Raw genomic sequence first — 17,830 nt, 5'->3', positions numbered from 1 at the left:
TAGAAATCTTTGCTATGGCTTGCAGTGGCTGCTTAAATCTTTTTAATCATCCAGTTAATTCTGTGTATGTAAGAATTTGTGATTATTTTGTAAGTCACCCGTTTCGCAATTGTAAAACAATCCAGGAATGCAGTTCGATTAACCATAAATAAATTTCATAACTGAGTACAGTTTACAGATGTACAAATGATACAATGCTTGAATATCCGGTGAAACATACAGCGTCCAACATTATTCGGCATTACCCAGTACACGTATACGACACGACAGTGCGACACGCCTGAACAAATTTATTTACACTAATTGAAATTATTGAATTTTTTCAACAGTGAGTTGAACTCCAAAATCGTTACTGTCATTGGTAAAATCTTAGAACGGGCTTGCAAGGAACCCAAAAGGTCAAAACTACGAATCTGTGAGCATGAATCATATGCAGGGTAGAGGTAAAATTTATTTTTAACGATATTATTTTTGCTACTTCACTGGTTATTATTGGTATCTTTATTGTACTCTAAGGAAAAATCTTCATGAAAGGGAAGAATCCGTTTTCAGTCGGCACATCTTGGCACACCGTTATCTGTAATACATGTACAAATGGTCTAAACTCCCAGCGCATTGTAACTTTAGCGACTCAGCGTTAATAATTTATTGCGCTATAATTAGAAGACTCAGTTGTTTCAGTCATCCTCTCTGCGTCTTCGGAGTTATCCTCACAGTACTTCAACAGAGCGCAAGGCACTGCCGTCACAATCATGGCTGGAACAGCTATCAGGTAGCAGATCTGAAAAATAATGGGTATAAGGCAAAATTTGTTGGCCGTGACCCATGCAAACAGATTTATGTGTTAGTGAAAACAAGTCTGCTCATCATTACTGTTCTTATCACTACTACTGCTGGAGGATAAGCTAGTCGCCAGCCTTCCAGGTTTATCCCTCCCTCGGCTAAACAGGATCAGCCTACTTTCGTTCCATTCGTCATGCTATGTTTCATCTGTGGTCTTTCTCGTGTAAGACGCAAGCTATGTCTTGCCAGTTAACTTCCGCCTAGTCCTTAGTTCCTTACCGCACTTGGCTAGTTGCGCATTTCGCTTTGCTCAAGAAAGGGATTTCGGCTCTGAAGGGAATTCAACCTCTCTGCTCAGCTCGACCGCAGTTTAGCGCGAATTAATCGGACCCGGCCTAGCAATTCATCGCCGCGCACCAGTTTCCCAGCACCCGGGCTGATAAAGTGTCCACTTTACGTTGCCGCAACCGCAAACAAGCACATGAACTGTATATATCCTTTTATGAATTACGGCCAAGGTCAAAATGACGATGAGTTCTCCATCTTTTTGGCCTTGATTCTAACAGGCGAGACTCATCCTGCTTTATAGATAGACGGCAAGGTGGCACCAACCGTCAATATTTCATTTCTGCAAGTCGTTACTGACTAGCCTTGGCTGAACATACGATGGCCTGGAACTGAATCTCGCTGAATCTTTTCTGAAGCTAACACTAGACAAAGAATGATAGACGAGTAATTATGTTTTTTAACCAGTTTGCGCAATGTATACCGAATTAATCAAACTAAAACGGTCACTTAATAGGAACGTAACGGCGATACAAGCAAAGATACAGATAGGTTTTCTGAGAACGGGAAATAAAATGTAACACCTGTTTTGGTTCAGTTTCGCCATGGGCACAGCGAATGTCGTGCGTACTCAATCGCACACTTAGCCGTATTATTAAGGCTGCAATGTTGCACGAGGAACTCTGGCTATCAAGATTCGACCTGGTCCTGATGTACTACTCGTGGTTTGTAATAGAGTGTACTGATATGCCGCAAGTGGCAACGGAAGTGCTTTTTCAATAATCGCTTGTCACACGTTCGTAAAATAAAATATGCAGAATTGTACGAGAGCCATTTCATAAAGCGTGGCAATGGATATGTCGTTTTTAACTATAGCATGTTTCATTCATAATTTCCGTTAATTGTGTTTCTCTAATCTTTATGATTTGCAGGTAACATGTTTCCGAACTCATGAAACGAATCCACAAAAAAATTATAGGCAAAAAAGAGATCGACCCATACAAAATTTTTATCGGTTTTTTCTCTTTTTTTTCCTTTTGCCGCGCAATGATTTCTTTAAAGTTAGAAAAATTTTGAACTAGCAAAAGATTAAGGTATGTGAATATAATGAATGTATAGGAATATTCCAAGTTATGATCGAGAAAAATATTAATGCAGCTGCATGATGGAAGTGCCAACGTGTGTGTTTTCCTGGTGTTGAACCATACGGATGATGCCAATATTTTTAGCCTAGGTAGCCATGCACGAACTGATGCCAGTCGCCAGCCGCTGGCGGTACCTCGGCCATTGTCCTAATGAACTGGTTATGAATGCTACACTTTTTAAAAAAATAATTCGTAATTTTATGAATACGTCAAGTATTTTTTCATATCGATTGCCACTTTTTATGAAATGACCCTCGTAGCTCGTTTCGATTGAAACGAACCCAAGAATTTCAACTATCTGTATGTCTAAATAAATGTCATTAAGTATGTACTATAAATAAAAGCCATTAATAAATATCATTTAGTAAACATCATTAAGTACGCACATGTACGATAACACCGTTCGTATTATTAATACGTAAGCAGCCGTTTGTATTGAGTCATTGCTTACCGCTGAAACAAATCTTTCGGTTGGAATATCCGTGTTTCCCTTGCTGTAGTAATTAATAATCATAGAGCTGCTTATCAGCATGAAAGTGACGAAAAAAAAGCCGAGGCAATCCAAACAAGAGCGGCAACTACAACAACATCAATAAAAAATCGGTGTGTTTCTGGCAGCACAGAAAAACTCTGCCACCAAGCCGTATTGTGGGGTGTTAAAACCAGAATCGGAACAGTGTTTCTAGTTTTTGCAAAAGTAGTTTACTACGAAAAATTGGAAACTTGGTTGCACGCCCATGATACCATCAAAACTGCACCGATTTTACAGGTGGGAAGGAGATGTCGTTTGACTTACGATGATGACTTTTCGTTCGGATCCATGGGCGAAGATCCACAACAGCAGTCCATGCATCCTTTCACCATTGCCAAAGCAAACATGACGAACCCATTCCAGTCGTGCCAGCTTAGTAGCACTCGGTACGATGAGGGCCTCGAGTACACGATTATGTTCAGTATTGCGGCGGTAAAAAGCAGTCCCTAGATTAAAAACGGAACACGCAAGAACAAATCCACAAGGTCTTGAAGTCTTTACGTAAGTTTCCTCGCTTCCACTAACAGATAGGCATTGAGCATTCTTACCACGCCAACTATAGCTGGTATATAGAAGCAAGGGTTGACCTTTTTTCTCGCCATCTTCCAAATCTTGACGAACTATACCATTCGAACAGGCGACAATAAAGAACTTAGCAACGCAACTAATTTCTTTGATAAATAAATAAAATATACAATTTACAAGGTTCACAGGATATCTTTTGTTTGAAGAAGCCCGTACATCTACGATTTGTACTTGAATAAGAGGAGTACCAGTAGTTCCCCTAACAAACTAAAACGATTATAAGAACTAATAAAATGGTTCGAACTGGCTTCAGCCTTCTGCTTCACAGCACTATGTATGTACAGAAATCGCTAGAGTAGCAGGTGACGCTCATTGATAATAAGTTAGGCCCCGCTTTCATCTTTCCCGTTCTCCATTCTAATGTGCTGAAACGATGATATGTATAATATTTGAATAACGATACTATATACGGCTGCTATCTTTGAGACAGTGCGAGTACAGTCCGTACTAGATGATGTCACGATGCGACTGGAGTATTGTGTATCACTGTATTTCGGTAATCTACAGGAATTGCTCCGTTCAAAAACAAACAACAAAGGAAAGCCGTTTACGACACAATTTGTCCATATTCGAGATATGGCTTATGAAACTACTTATCAACCGGCACAAAATCGGTAAATATTAACAGCGAGCAAACAATCTGCCACGGTCGGATGACAATGACATACAGTATGTACATGATCTCCTAGCAAGTATTTAAGCAAATACAGAAGACAAACCTCGGATTACGCCGGAATTTGTGATCACCTCGTACCATATCAAGACTCAAGAGAATGCATTTTCTCTATCGGTCAATCCATGGGTAAGATCTTTTTGGCCGTTTTTGTAATTATGGACACTTTAATTAAACGAGTGCGTTTTGGCTGGCCGTGATTTTGTGAGATACTGTATGTTGCTGGAATTACGAGTAGTAGGCGTAGAGCTATCGTGTCCCGGTTGCATCGAAAGAACGCAAACGCACTGAGTCCCGTGTGGTGCAATTTACCGGTCAGAAACAATATCGACTGTTTACAGATGCGGTGCATGAAAAACATTAATTAACCAGTTGACGGGCATTGGTATTGGGGCACAACGACGTGTTCGGGGTTTCCCCCCCCCCCAATGATCGGCAACAGTTAATCGATATCCCATATTGTAGTAAGCCATAAGATAGGGGCTTTAAAGCAGCAGCAAAATTTAACTCAAACTTGTGTCCCAAGTAAATTAAGAACTATAGATTCGAGAATATCAATGTTTATGTCAGGTTTGTGTGGCTGCCGGCACAATGGGACGGATTCAGCGGGACCAAGGAATCCGGGTATTACGACACACGATACGCCCCTTTTGGTTGTGTTCTGTCTCCAGCTGTGTTTGGTTGTGTTCGGTCTGTCTTGGTTAGATCTTCATGTGAAGGGTATAAATTAGAGAATGTTACAACGCTAACTCGTGTCACTTGTCGCAGTAAAAAATTTCCGTCCATATTACTGATCGTTAAACATTTTTTCGTTCCTTTTACGTTAAATTATCTGTCATGTCTGTGACTCTCGAACAAGCTCGCACGTTCAGTCTGAAGCAACTGGGCCGCTTGAACCTTCCAGAGATCAAGCAGCTCATTGTCGAAGTTGAAGGCGAGCAAGTTTTTGACGAGCTGAAACCAGCTCTTGTTCAGCGGCTTTATGATTTACTCCACCCAGATGAACCTTTGAATCGAAACCGAAGCTGCAGCAGGTAAAGGTGACTCACCCTCAGACCTGGCTACAGCTATCGGAATTTCCGCGGCGTCGGTTTCACAGCTTTTCGACAACGGATACAACTCCATCGACGATGTTATTTTGCTGGGGAAAGTCAAGAAATTCCCGAGAACCTGACCTTTATCACCAGCATCCGCGACCGCAACCAGCTCGAGATCTTTGTACTGGAGCACGTGGTCAACTCTTCTCCTGTTACCGCCTCCACTGTTAATGGTCCTCTCCGTCGGAGCCGTTTAACAACGCGCACCGACAAAGCCCGCCAGTCAGCCTCGGATGACGAAAGTTCAGGCAGCCCGTCGAGCACGCACCGCAGTTCCACCAACGGCACCCGCACGTCCTTTTAGCCCGTAACCTTCCCCGACCGCATACGCTGCCTTTCGTGAAGGCAGCTCACAAGGCTGCTAAAGACGTTAAGCCGCATGAAATTTCGTGCGATGAACTATTTGCCGGCAACATTATGGCCGCCTTAGACCTCGCACGGAAGACCAACGCCTTACCAGTACTCATCGGGTTCCTGGAATACCAGGTTTACTTGTCTCGCAAACGCTGTATGTATGACGACGAAGCTGTTGTTGCGTTTGATTGTGAATTCCGTGAAGAAGCCGAGATTGAGAAGTTTGACCTTTCTGACACCTCGCGTCGCGACTGCACGGCTGATGGGTATTTTTCGGCGGATTCCCGCCGTACCTCGGGTTCTCAAGTTTTGCAGCCTAAGGTAAATTTGGTTCGGGCCAAGCATTTAAGCACCCGAACCTCCTTTCCGAACTACTGCTGCTTTAATTTCAACGAACACAGACCTTGCCGGGACGTCCCTTGTCGGTATCCACACATCTGCGGATTCTGCCGGAAAGACCATCGCGCCACCGCCTGCACCGAACAACCGGCTTCCAGCGCAAAGTGAGCTCGATTCCGTATGACCTCTGTATTCTACGTAGTTCCTGGATGGGTTATTCTGTCTACTTTTTGCCGCATACTGCCTTTGAGTTTTCCTTTGACCCGGATTCATCGCGTCCGTTCAATTGTTTTAGGCAAAGGTTCATCATTTGTCCGTCAACGCGCACACCATCATGACCGACTTGCATGCATTACTTTTCCCGGATCTGCTGCCTGAGTGTGTCTCCTTTCCTTATTGTGCACGTCTTCTACATGCATCGTGTATACTCCATTGCCGACTGCCGTTACCGTCTTGTGTATCCGCTTATGTGCTTTTAGCCTTCCGTACATGGTACGGAATTTGAGTTGCGTTGATTTGGCCAATCTGCGGAATTCCCAGATTGTCCACAAAAGTTCCTTGCCATTAGTTGCCTTGCATTGTCCGCGGGATGCGTCAGGATTTTCTGGCAGCCCGCTTCACCTATACGACTGCGTCGTATACGCCTCCCTTTGCCGTACTGTTCGGCGTGAATTCCGCCGAAACAGTTTCCATTGTCGTGTTTAACTAGTTTACCAAATTTTCAAAGAATTTATCCTCCCGCACATTACGTCAAACGCAGCATTAACGATGGCCCTCCACCACGCTGCACTGGTTCATCACGTCCTTCTTTTTGTGTTTTGTCTTGGGTTTGGGCTTGGGCCGTTTCCGGCCATGTTCGGCATATTTGCCCAAAGGAAGTAAAATTCGAGCCCACTATCGTCGTTGTCGCGTGGCGTGTAGTAATGGGACGGATTCAGCGGGACCAAGGAATCCGGGTATTACGACACACGATACGCCCCTTTTGGTTGTGTTCTGTCTCCAGCTGTGTTTGGTTGTGTTCGGTCTGTCTTGGTTAGATCTTCATGTGAAGGGTATAAATTAGAGAATGTTACAACGCTAACTCGTGTCACTTGTCGCAGTAAAAAATTTCTGTTTTTTTTTTCGTGTGATGGCTTGGGGCCGTTTCCGGCCATGTTCGGCATATTTGCCCAAAGGAAGTAAAATTCCGAGCCCACTATCGTCGTTGTCGCGTGGCGTGTAGGAGTAATCGAAGCATTTTATAAATATTCAGGATCAAAAATCAAGCAGGTCCGCTTTGACCGCTTCAACCGACGGACGGTCGTTCTTATACGAGAACGTTGGGAACTTGGTAACTTCAGTTTGTAAAGTTCATGGTGGCTTCGCGCGCTTTTCATTTCCCATCGCTTCTGAAATAGTCTGCTGGTGACGGTGCACCGCATAGTGCCATTGGTGGCCTGGGCCTTATTCGGGCATCCGCACTTTACCGCGAAGTTAATGGAACAAGTAGGAACTCGTGTGGCTATTGCGAGAACGGGGATGATGAATGCGCCGTTGATTCCGGCACACAAAGTCAGCGAAACGGTGGAGCTTGTAATCGGAAGAACAGGAGATAGAGAAAGCGTATTGAAATTTACGCAACTAGTCCGCACATTGGCTGATCAGGCCCGGCATGCTCTCTCGGCGAATCGATTTTGCCTGGTAATTTGGAAGAACAGTTAAAAAATTTGCAAACATGTTCCATCGTCATTTTTCAGTTATGCAACATCTGCTTTGTAGATCATCGTGAGCATATTTAAAATTTTACCAGCACTTCTTTTGATCTAGGTAAGTTATCTAACTGGGTATTAAAAATTGTTACGTTGGATTCTAACAATGTTTTATTAAATACAAACTGTATATAGATTTTCCTACGGCTATTATTCAAATGTTTTAAAAATGTGTATTTCTATTTAAGTTCTAAATCATTTTCTTTTCATAAATGGAAAGCTGTCCACAAAAGGAATTCGATAACACAGCAATCGGTATTTTTTACCAGTTATTGCAAATCTGAAACAAGCGATTAGCAAACTCTACAAGGCAATGATTTGTAAAACAGTATAGTAAAGAAATTTATTATAAGTATTATTCTGTTCGTGAGAAGTCTGAAGTACTAACGATAGAATGATAAAAAGTAAGATACAATGACAAGGCGCACTCCACTGGCAGCAGACATAAAGCATGTTCACGAGATGCCGAGAGAATTCTCAACGACAATGTCGGCAATTTTTAACCGCAGAAAACTTGAACAGTTATTGACTTCGAAATGCTTCGTGGAACACCGCATCCGTACCAGTTTATTTTGAATGTCTGTTGCTGACTAACGGGAAAAAATTGCCGATAATGCTTATCATGACAACAAATGTAGTCGGCATTCTTAGTACTTCCCAAAAGGAAATCGCATAACACACTAGCTGTGCACAACATATAAAAGCAACGGTGAATGTCCGGTTAAATGAACAGCATCCACCAATCGAGCTTTTTTTGGTGCGCTAAATTAATTTTGTCCAGAAAAATGCACCTGTATTTTACAGCTGTTTTGCTATTACCGCTCACGTGTCAGTTGTCAGCTGCCACTAACGGTGTCAAGGTGGTGGTAATCGGCGCCGGATCAGCCGGTCTTAGTGCGGCACAGGATCTAATTAAAGCCGGATTCGATGTCACGCTACTGGAAGCATCCAGTCGGTATGGTGGACGTTTGTGGAGTATTCCTAGCGAAACCGGAAAAGGTTAATTTAGTGCATTAAGTTACGGAAAAATTATTTTATTGGCATGTATTGCTAAGTTGTTTTCTTTTTTACTTTAGTAATTACTTATTTATGTGCATTTTAACCACAAAACTATAATTACAGGATGGCTGGAAATGGGCGGCCAGTGGGTACACGGGGACGGTCATGCCTTGTACAACTTTTGCCAAGCGAATAATCTTCTTGCCGACAACAGCCGGCGCCGTCGGAAACGCAGCGCAGATGACGATATGTTCACCTTGATGAACGCCGACGGCACCAGAGTACGCATAATTAAAATCCATTTATAGGGCTACATCGACGAGCTGATCTTTTCCTTAAATTGTTGCGTTTTAAGGTTACGGATATGCGCACACGTCTCAAGATTTATACGGCTCTGGATGATACTGTGTGGGACGATGACGAGTATGATACGTTAGAAGCGCAGCGTGATTTATCTTTCGGACAGCATCTTTTGAATTCTTACCAGAAGGTCCTAAAAACGGTTACCGCTGATAAAGTCGCTCTTGCCGACCAAGTCTTCGATGTCTACGTCAGGTTCGTGAGTCTGCCGGCTTTGATCAACAAAACCGGAAAAGTGTTAACAGTTGGATAAATTTTAGAAATCAGAAAGAAGAATATGCCGCTGCCAACTTCTTCGACATCAGCGTCCAGTCGGCCACCAACATGACGCTGGACGGGCCGGATGCCACTGACCTGCGTGTTCCGTACACAGACGTGCTCAAGTTATGGGCACCGAATGCGGTCGCCGTTGCGCAATATAATGCCACCGTCAAACAAGTCCGCTTTGACCGCACAGCAGCGCGAGCAATGACGGTCGTTCTGTCCAACGGCACACAAATCAATGCCGATCACGTCATCATGACGGCGTCCATAGGATATCTCAAGGCTCATGTCGATACGCTGTTCAGTCCAGCGTTATCCGAGCGAAAACGCACCGCCATCCAGAGCGCCGGTTTTGGGACACTTGGGAAGATTCATCTGATTTACGACAATGAATGGTGGGCGGATTTGATGCCGGATTACTGGACGTACATGTACAGCAGCGGCAACAACGTCAATGCTGACCGGAATAAAACATACGTATGTTTAACCAAATGAATAAACAAAATTATTGATTTTTCAGTTTGTTTTATTTGGCAGCCAGGGGCATTGTGGACTCGCGCAATAGCGTCCGGCTTAGTTGCTCCAACAACCGACAGAACCCTGGTGATTTTAATGGGCGGTCCGCAGGCGGTGCAAATGGAACAGATGTCGGATGCAGATGTTTCTAGTGCAATTACTTCGCTGTTCCGCCAGAGCACTGGAAAAAATGTGCCGGAACCGAAAAAAATCTTACGGTATGTAATCCCCATTATTCACATTATTTACGTAGAGAAGAATGATATTCCGTTCCCGACACATCCACTGTTATTGCCAAAAGGCCACCTAGTAATGCTGCACCCGCGCAAAGCTCGTACTCACGTGACAGTCATTGCGATATATGTATGGCATGAAAGACTGTTTCTACATGAAAACTGAGAAAATCGGTTTGTCGTGCGATCAACATCGGCGCCGTTTTTTATCCGTAAATTTTTGTTCGGCTGCACGTTCTTGCGATGGGAACGCAGTGTTTCCTAAACTCATACGTCTAACCAGTGACGATTTAATGGTTTTACAGAGGAAAGTGGTCCCAGAACGACTTATTCCTGGGAACCTACAGTCACATTTCCATGGATATGGTCAAAAAAGGAATTACGACAGCTGATTTAGCCAGCAGCGATTATTTCTACGGAAAGAGCGTCAACGGTCAGAATGTGCAGGTCCCCGGGTTGCAGTTTGCCGGTGAGGCCACCCATCCCAAATACTGGTCCATGGTGCACGGTGCTCTGTCGGGTCAACGGGAAGCCAAACTACTCAAGCAGATTTATAGCAAATAACAGCGTTTTGCACATGATGTGACTATGAGTACCGAGTACTTAAATCGACCTAACGTTTTCCACTGTGTGTGCGTACCGTGACACGTGCAGACTGGGAACAGAACTTGAGCGTGTTACTTGGTGCTATGTATAATGTTGTCATGAATAGGGTCAAATACCCCCTCGAAATAACAGAAAAATCTGAAGGTGGGTCTCCCACAAAATACGATTTTATCGCCCAAAAGAAAAAATACGTTACAAGGAAAACTAAACTGATCATTTTATACGAAATGCATGAATTATGCATCGGTAGCCGCCGAGAACAGTTGCTACGCACATCGAGCACACACCGTGAAAATTTTATTGAATTTGTCAAACTATGAATCGGAAATAAAAAGTAGCGGCACAAGAAGCAAGTTTTAGCTGACAATTTATTCTTTATGACGGGCAGGGAGAAGGACAAGGAAACGTGTTGGAACTCAGTTCTTTAAAAGCGTAACGTTTGTCGTGCAAGGCATTGGAAACCGGATACGTTGTGTAAGCATGATAATCGCGGACGACCCAGTATTCTGCGGAGGTGGGAGCACCTCCATGATGTACAAGCCATCTGTCGTCAAACAGTATCTCCGTTATCTGCAATTGGCTGGAGCCGGCAGTAAAAAGGGCAGGGTTGATGTTGATGGTGTTACCGAAACCAAGGTTGATTGCCAGGCGATGTGTTCCGGTTGTGACACGATCCTGAATCCATAGAGCTCCGGAAGAAGTGTCTTGATAAACCTTCCAGTTGTTAGCCACCAGCAAGGTCTGCAACTGCACACTGTTACTTGCTGTAAGATCGGCAACTTGGATCAGTCCGTTTGGACGGATATTGATGCTGGTGCCCATGCCAGGGTAGAATGCCACACGATTATCAGAGGAGGGAGCGCCACTGTTGTCTCTAACGACTAATATACTGCCACCCTCTTGGCCAATCGTCCAGGTGCCAATGGTAACCATGGGCGTCCCCACGTTAACGGATGCCGAGAACGTTTTTGCGTTAATTTGACAGTTAGCTTGGACGTTCACACAGTCCTTGGTAAAAGGCCACAAAATTGTTAGGAGCGCTGTTGTCTCGGAAAACCAAAGGATTGCCGCCTTCCTGGCTGATAGCCCATGTGTTGATGCTGACCTTTGGAGTGGCAACGTTTACGCTTGCGGCAAAGGTTTTGGCGTTTACTTGACAATCGGAAGTGACTGTCACACAATTGCAGACCTTGATAGAATGCCACCAGATTGTTTGACGAAGGACCTCCGCTGCTATCCCGGAAAACCAAGGGGTTACCGGCCTCCTGGCTAATCGCCCAGGTATTCAGGCTGACTTTTGGCGTGACAACACTGTCACTGGCTTTAACTGTTTTAGCATCCAGCTCACAGGTGGGTCTAGCGTTTATGCAGTCGCCCAGTCCCTTATAAAACGCAACGCGGTTATCAACTCCGGGTGCACTGTTGTCCCGGAAAACCAGTGGATCATTTCCTTCCTGAAGTACTGCCCAAGTATTTATGCTGACTTGAGGCGTGATGACGTTGCTACTCGCTTTAACTATTTTAGCATCCAGTTCGCAGGTGGGTCCGGCGTTTATGCAGTCGCCCAGTCCCTTGTAAAACGCAGCGCGGTTATCAACTCCAGGTGCACTGTTATCCCGCAAAACTAGTAGATCATTTCCTTCTTGGAGAATTGTCCATGTGCTAATGCTGACCTGGGACGTGACAATATTGGTACTAGCCGTGATGGTCTGAGCCTCCAGTTTACAAGTTGGTTTGCCATTGATGCAGTTGCCCAGTCCTTTGTAAAACGCCACGCGGTTATCCCTTCCGGGCCCGCCGCTGTTATCACGGAAGACCAGTGGATCATCGCTTTCTTGAAGAATCGTCCAAGTACTTATGCTGACCTTTGGCGTAACAACATTTTGCTGGCAGAGAAGGTCTTGGCCTCGACCACACCGTTCGGGCGGACGTTCACACTGGCGTCGATGTTCGGATAGAGTGCTACGCGGTGATCTCCTACAGTCATCAGATCCCGGAAAACCAAGACCTTGTCTTCTTCCCGGATGACCCAATCATTGTCACCGAAGGTGATCTCTTCCACCCGCAGCTTTCCTTCTGGATCAACAATCACTGCCTGACCGCTGCCTTCCTTGATGACAAGTCTATCGTCGCCGCTGTTGGCATCCTGGATGGCAAGATAGTGATCGCCATCGCGTTCCACATCCCGGATTACAAATTGGCCGATGCGTATTTCGTTTGCCGTCAAAACATCTGAAAACGCACGATTGTTGGTTGGTCAGAAGCAGTAATCCACAGACGAATATAAATACTTACAGTTGTATGAATGCCTAGCTGCCACCAAACACATGCATCTACATACTGTGCATGTACACAGTACTAGGTAGGAAATTTCCCGTAAAGCAGTTCTTTACTACTTTATATAATGTTAATAGATTTATCATACTTGCTCTAATGTCAGAACTTGCACTGCCGGCTGACATTGGAGGCGAGGGCGTGGACGAACGTGCAGTTTCGCAATAACACGGCTTGTATCCATTACCGTAGTAACTTTCGTCGCGAACGTCACTTTTATGTCTGCAGCAACACAGACGGCAGATTCTTTATAAAACCCATTATAAGAGTAGAAGACGGTGCATCACTCTTTGGGTAGTTTCACAACCATCGTATTCTGCTAAATGCTCACCTTGGCGCTGACGAATCGCGTCCTTTCCAAAATTCTGGGCTATCGTCGTTGTACATGGACTGTCGGGCATTCCTGTTAACGTTAACATTCGTTTTCTTGCTTAAAACCATTACAATGATAAGTACTGTTTATCGAAATAATTTTTCTTAGACAGAATGAAGGCAACATAAAAATGACCGTAAACTTGCCCATGCAGGCGCCTTGATGAATTCCTTTGCGACGGTTATAAACTCCATCAGAACTGCGGTGCCCGTCATATGCTGTCGTTGGCAAAACGAAGACCGCCTGAGCGATAAAGAGGTAAAGTAAAATAACGGATGAATATTCTGGAGCACATCGATGTTTTTCACATTGCGAACACATTTAAACAAGTTTTAATATACGCGTCATTCTGCTGTACTTTGTTTTATGGACTTACTCATTTGTCACAGTTATCACTTCGTTAGATTCACAGTACATACTTTGGAATTGTAAAAATTACTTCGTGTTGACCAACGCGAGAATCTGTATGTTTCCAGCAAAATCATAGAGTAAAAGCGTTTTTACTGCGAGAACGTCAAAGTACGTACTTATGCAGAAACGCAGCTGCTGCGGTAGCTAACTTAAAGTGCACTTTCGAATAACAACTTTTTAATTGGGAATTTTCGAAACCGGTTTAAGTTTAAGCACAAACTCAAGTTCAAGTTGCAAATTTGAACGGGAAGTTGAATTGTTGTTTCAACTTGTGCAAATATAACTTTCGAAAATGACTCCGTACATGATATAAAACCCTGTAACGATTGTTTAATAAACTCGATATACACTTACGGAATACAGATACAGGATGATGTAGTGCCAGATCCAGTACACCATGATTCTTTTGTTAATTAAAAGTTTCAAACAGTAATTAATATCTACTTTTAGCTGCAAAGGCTAAGGTTCTTGCGTAATATCAAAACATTTTAGCTGTTATTATCATAACTGGATTATGACTTCTTTTCCTCTTTCTGTCCAGAGCGCAAATGCCGTACAGCAACCGCGGGTTGAAAGAAACTGTGTACGGTATGAGCGGTACGGTATTACAGGTGTAGGCCGTAATGAACTGTGAACGAAAATAATTTGGTACAAGGTATGTGTGGCTGTACCTACTGCACCAAATTTAATTTTTATGTTGGGTTTTTGTGCAATAGCACGTACTGTACACACACCAATCGGCTCGCTAATTTTGTGATTAATGCACCATACTAATGCTGTACGGCGTGTACGCAGCGCACGGTAACCTATGCAGTTAAAACAAAAACCATTCAGTTGCGATCAGATAAAGTTCAGCGTATACCATTCACAATGGGTTGGGTCTAAAAAACCATCGGCTAGTTGAACAGTGTAATGGTCGCAAGAAACTACCGTAGTCACTTCAAAGTCGAAGAAAACCTGCGTTACCGCGGCGCGTTTACCAAGAACGAACAGCGCAAAGTCCGACCGAAAACGTACACCGCTCCACTGCAACCGCATTGCTTGGCAGTTCCGACAGGTTGTACGAGTCGGTCGTTTGCACGTGACTCAAAAATTAATGATTCAACCTCATTAAATTTTCACCAAGAAAAATCACGACCTCTACACATCATCACGCTTAATTCTATGAATAAGGCGTGTATGCAATCCATGGAAGTCGCAAATAGATGAAGATTTATTGGGAATACCGGATTGGGAATACCGGACAAAAATAAAACCATACAGAGCCATTTACGTTGGTTCCTCGTCCGAACTGCAGCAGTTAAACAAAACAAAAATGTTGTACAATGCTTGTGCATACTTTTTATTGGAACATCAGTCTCCATGGGGCTCATGCACGTTCTTATTGACCATCGGAGAAGCTCGATATCTGTTAGGCACATTATAAAAACAACCGGCAAGCGAACAACTGCATTAAGTATAAAAATTTTGATTAGTTTTCTCCTTATAAGCGTATCTGTAATCTTGCCTTCCGTTAAGATATGCGTCGTAATCGCGGAGGACAAAGTATTCTGGACCAGCCGCAGGGTAGGGACCATGATGGAACAACCATTTGCGTTCGAACTGGATTTCGGTTACTTGCAGCTGCCCGGCTCCGTTGGTCAGCACCGCCGGATTGAAATTAATGGTGCTGCCGATCCCGCGATTAATGGCGATACGGTGCAGTCCAGCCGTCACACGGTCCTGTATCCACAACGCTCCACTGCTGTCATCCTGGTACAGTTTCCAGTCCTTTCCGATTTGCAGGTCATTCAGATCGACGGCGTGCAGTTTCAGTTTGCCTTGGCCTTCGAAGGTGGACGAGCCCAGGCCTTCTTTGAGCGCCAGCCGGTCTTCATCGCTACCGGTGGCGTCGCGGAATACCAGGCAGCGTTGTCCGTCCTCATCGCACTCTTCATCACGGATCAGCCATTGGCCCAGACGGATTTCTTTCACCGTTAACGAATCTGTCACAGAAAACGTCACAGAAAACCGAAAACCGTTTTACCACAGCAAAGAGAAGCAGTAGGTCTGTATTTTGTTCGACAACAATGTGGACTCGATATTGGCAAAGGTCACACTTATGTTAGCGGCTTTGCAAGGCTTACTTGCGCTGATATCGGTTGGATACGCTGACGGTGCCGGTGCGGCCGTTGCAGGAGAGCTTGTTGGCGGGGGGCATACACATTCCACTGGTTTTGGGCCATAATTGTCGTAATTAGATCCACGAGCACTGTCTCGGTAACTACCGCACAGAATCATGGTATAAACGTTACGATTACGGTTATCCGTTAAAAAAGAAAAGAAATTAAGCAGAGCAAGCAGCTCGTGGTTTGAATGCATTACAGCACAGTTCTTGTTTACCTGTTCGAGCGTCCAGTTCCGTTGTATAAACGACCGGTTAACTGCGAATCTTTGTAGGTCGGTCTTCTCGCTGATGAATGAGAGATACCGATAATCTACGACAAGAATTCGGTTGACCAGCGATTAGACAGAAACTGCATAAAGCACTAAATGTATGTATCTATAGAAACGGTCGATTACTAACCATAAAAGCATGCAGCAAGGCGTAATAAATGCAACCCATTTTTCAGCCTGAACGAGCTGTGTATGAAGGTAGACCGCCTGAGTACTTCTTCGTTTACTAAAAAACGAAAGTGTATCTTTTTGGAAGAACAGATGGGCGAAATCGGTTTTGTAAAAATGGTGGTAAACTGTTTGGTCAAATCGGTTATGCAAATCGGTTATGTAAAAATGGTGGTAAACATGCAAAAAAGCTTGCATAACACACGCACGCATAAGGGAATCAAACAGCAATCATAGTTCGTTACTGTACTACCAACACTTTTATGTAATTGCTGAATCGCGAGCCAGAACTAGCCTGCTTATTTGTTACACGACATTTTTCGCAACAAGCTGCCAACAGCGTTGTGGTAGCGCATTTTGTTATTTACCTACAAAAAGCCGCGGATTACAATTTTCGGAGTTCTGTTACTTAACTTCCAACTCGGATTACAGAAGGAAGCAGTTGTAGAAAGAAATTATTGAAACAGTGTGAAATGGATAGCTGGACACATAATTTTAAATCAAGTTGTTGGCAATAGTTTTTAAATATAAGTAATGTACTTATTCACAACATCAGATGTAGTGTCTGGAAGTCGGATGGTGTTCTAACAGCCAAGATCAAATAAGTATATTTGCCTACACATTTTCCTTGTTGCTTCTGGAAATATATATTTATATAAATACATATATATATAAATGTAAATATATTTAATAAATATATTGATCAAATATATTTGCCTACACACTTTACATTTTGCTTCAGGAAATTGTGGAAATTTCGCGTCTCGTTATTAACATGCTATGGCGCATGTACCACAGTACGAGTATTGCTTTTGGTTAACTTGTATGAGCTCCGGCACGTCTGTACGACGGTGCGGTTTGTCCTGTGTTAAGTGATTTATTACGAGTAATTCCATGTTGTAACACGCTGGTTTTACTTGATTCTGGAGGCAGAATCAGTCGATCGATATGTGAGCTAGCGAAATAAGATCTAATAAACTTGTGTTGAGATATCCGGATATTCGTGTGTTGTGGTGACCTTCTAAAGACAACTACGGACAGTTATCTGAGCGAAAATCAGTGTGTGAGTCGGAAGTAACATCATCCGACTAAATCTGGGACAACAACATCGTCTAGCAGGATCCTGGTGTGTGTACGCGCGTGTGTGTAGGAAATATTAGTGCTAATATTTCCGAGGTTACCATTATTGTACATCTAGAGCATATTCCATCTTTATTGCCTGAGTAAGGTTGGTCATCCTGCTGTACTTGTGAGTACAAGTACACAGAGCATGTCATTATTTTAACGAGCTTGCTGTTCGCAAGCTATGTATCAAATCGGTTTGCTCAATCCGAAGTACCAGAGATAATATGCAAAAACTAGTAGGGCATACAAATAATAAGCAGTTAATTCCGTAAACATATAATCAATAGCTGTTACAATTTGAACCATATACTACCTTCAAATTAAATCAAAGTCAAGTCTTCTGCAAGGATAATTTTCATACCGTAGGACGGAGGGATGCACCATGCGCCGTGCACATATGACGTAAAATGTACAGCTACTTTTTATCAGTGCAGTTCGGCATTCAGTTAACAGTGAAACGCTGA

General features: G+C 43.6%; 3 protein-coding genes across 3 annotated transcripts; 1 reads left to right on the top strand and 2 right to left on the bottom strand.

Annotated features, from left to right (window-relative positions):
* Window positions 1–382: 382 nt before the first annotated feature.
* On the bottom strand, window positions 383–3,670 carry LOC129597844 (uncharacterized). The gene is made up of 4 exons (XM_055495536.1): window positions 3,294–3,670; window positions 3,010–3,191; window positions 2,665–2,791; window positions 383–781 (listed from the first exon to the last, which is right to left on the bottom strand). Exons 1-4 carry the CDS (start codon window positions 3,345–3,347, stop codon window positions 638–640), a joined length of 507 nt encoding a protein of 168 aa, XP_055351511.1. The 5' UTR covers window positions 3,348–3,670; the 3' UTR covers window positions 383–637.
* A 1,847-nt stretch (window positions 3,671–5,517) lies between these two features.
* LOC129597808 (spermine oxidase-like) lies at window positions 5,518–10,719 on the top strand. Its single transcript, XM_055495487.1, has 7 exons — window positions 5,518–5,775; window positions 8,375–8,540; window positions 8,664–8,821; window positions 8,896–9,095; window positions 9,161–9,641; window positions 9,702–9,898; window positions 10,219–10,719. The coding sequence occupies exons 1-7, from the start codon at window positions 5,518–5,520 to the stop codon at window positions 10,475–10,477; spliced, it is 1,719 nt and encodes a 572-aa protein (XP_055351462.1). The 3' UTR covers window positions 10,478–10,719.
* A 4,311-nt stretch (window positions 10,720–15,030) lies between these two features.
* On the bottom strand, window positions 15,031–16,329 carry LOC129597842 (uncharacterized). Its single transcript, XM_055495534.1, has 4 exons — window positions 16,204–16,329; window positions 16,020–16,114; window positions 15,764–15,900; window positions 15,031–15,622 (listed from the first exon to the last, which is right to left on the bottom strand). Exons 1-4 carry the CDS (start codon window positions 16,240–16,242, stop codon window positions 15,090–15,092), a joined length of 804 nt encoding a protein of 267 aa, XP_055351509.1. The 5' UTR covers window positions 16,243–16,329; the 3' UTR covers window positions 15,031–15,089.
* Between the last annotated feature and the right edge of the window lie 1,501 nt (window positions 16,330–17,830).

This window comes from Paramacrobiotus metropolitanus, unplaced genomic scaffold (genome assembly GCF_019649055.1).
Source record: "Paramacrobiotus metropolitanus isolate TYO unplaced genomic scaffold, Prichtersi_v1.0 Parri_scaffold0000109, whole genome shotgun sequence".
Classification (NCBI taxonomy): domain Eukaryota; kingdom Metazoa; phylum Tardigrada; class Eutardigrada; order Parachela; family Macrobiotidae; genus Paramacrobiotus; species Paramacrobiotus metropolitanus.
Note: the sequence above shows the minus strand (reverse complement) of the source record. Positions and strands in the feature narration are given on the sequence as shown.

Coding starts and splice junctions, on each gene's coding strand:
- LOC129597844 (XM_055495536.1), bottom strand. CDS start 3,347: ATGGCGAGAAAAAAGGTCAACCCTTGCTTCTATATACCAGCTATAGTT. Junction 3,192..3,293: donor TACCAGCTATAGTTGGCGTG/GTAAGAATGCTC, acceptor TTTTTAATCTAG/GGACTGCTTTTTACCGCCGC. Junction 2,792..3,009: donor CCGAACGAAAAGTCATCATC/GTAAGTCAAACG, acceptor ATGTTGTTGTAG/TTGCCGCTCTTGTTTGGATT.
- LOC129597808 (XM_055495487.1), top strand. CDS start 5,518: ATGGCCGCCTTAGACCTCGCACGGAAGACCAACGCCTTACCAGTACTC. Junction 9,642..9,701: donor CTGACCGGAATAAAACATAC/GTATGTTTAACC, acceptor TTTATTTGGCAG/CCAGGGGCATTGTGGACTCG. Junction 9,899..10,218: donor GAACCGAAAAAAATCTTACG/GTATGTAATCCC, acceptor ATGGTTTTACAG/AGGAAAGTGGTCCCAGAACG.
- LOC129597842 (XM_055495534.1), bottom strand. CDS start 16,242: ATGGGTTGCATTTATTACGCCTTGCTGCATGCTTTTATG. Junction 15,901..16,019: donor GGAACTGGACGCTCGAACAG/GTAAACAAGAAC, acceptor TCTGTGCGGTAG/TTACCGAGACAGTGCTCGTG. Junction 15,623..15,763: donor TCCAACCGATATCAGCGCAA/GTAAGCCTTGCA, acceptor TTTCTGTGACAG/ATTCGTTAACGGTGAAAGAA.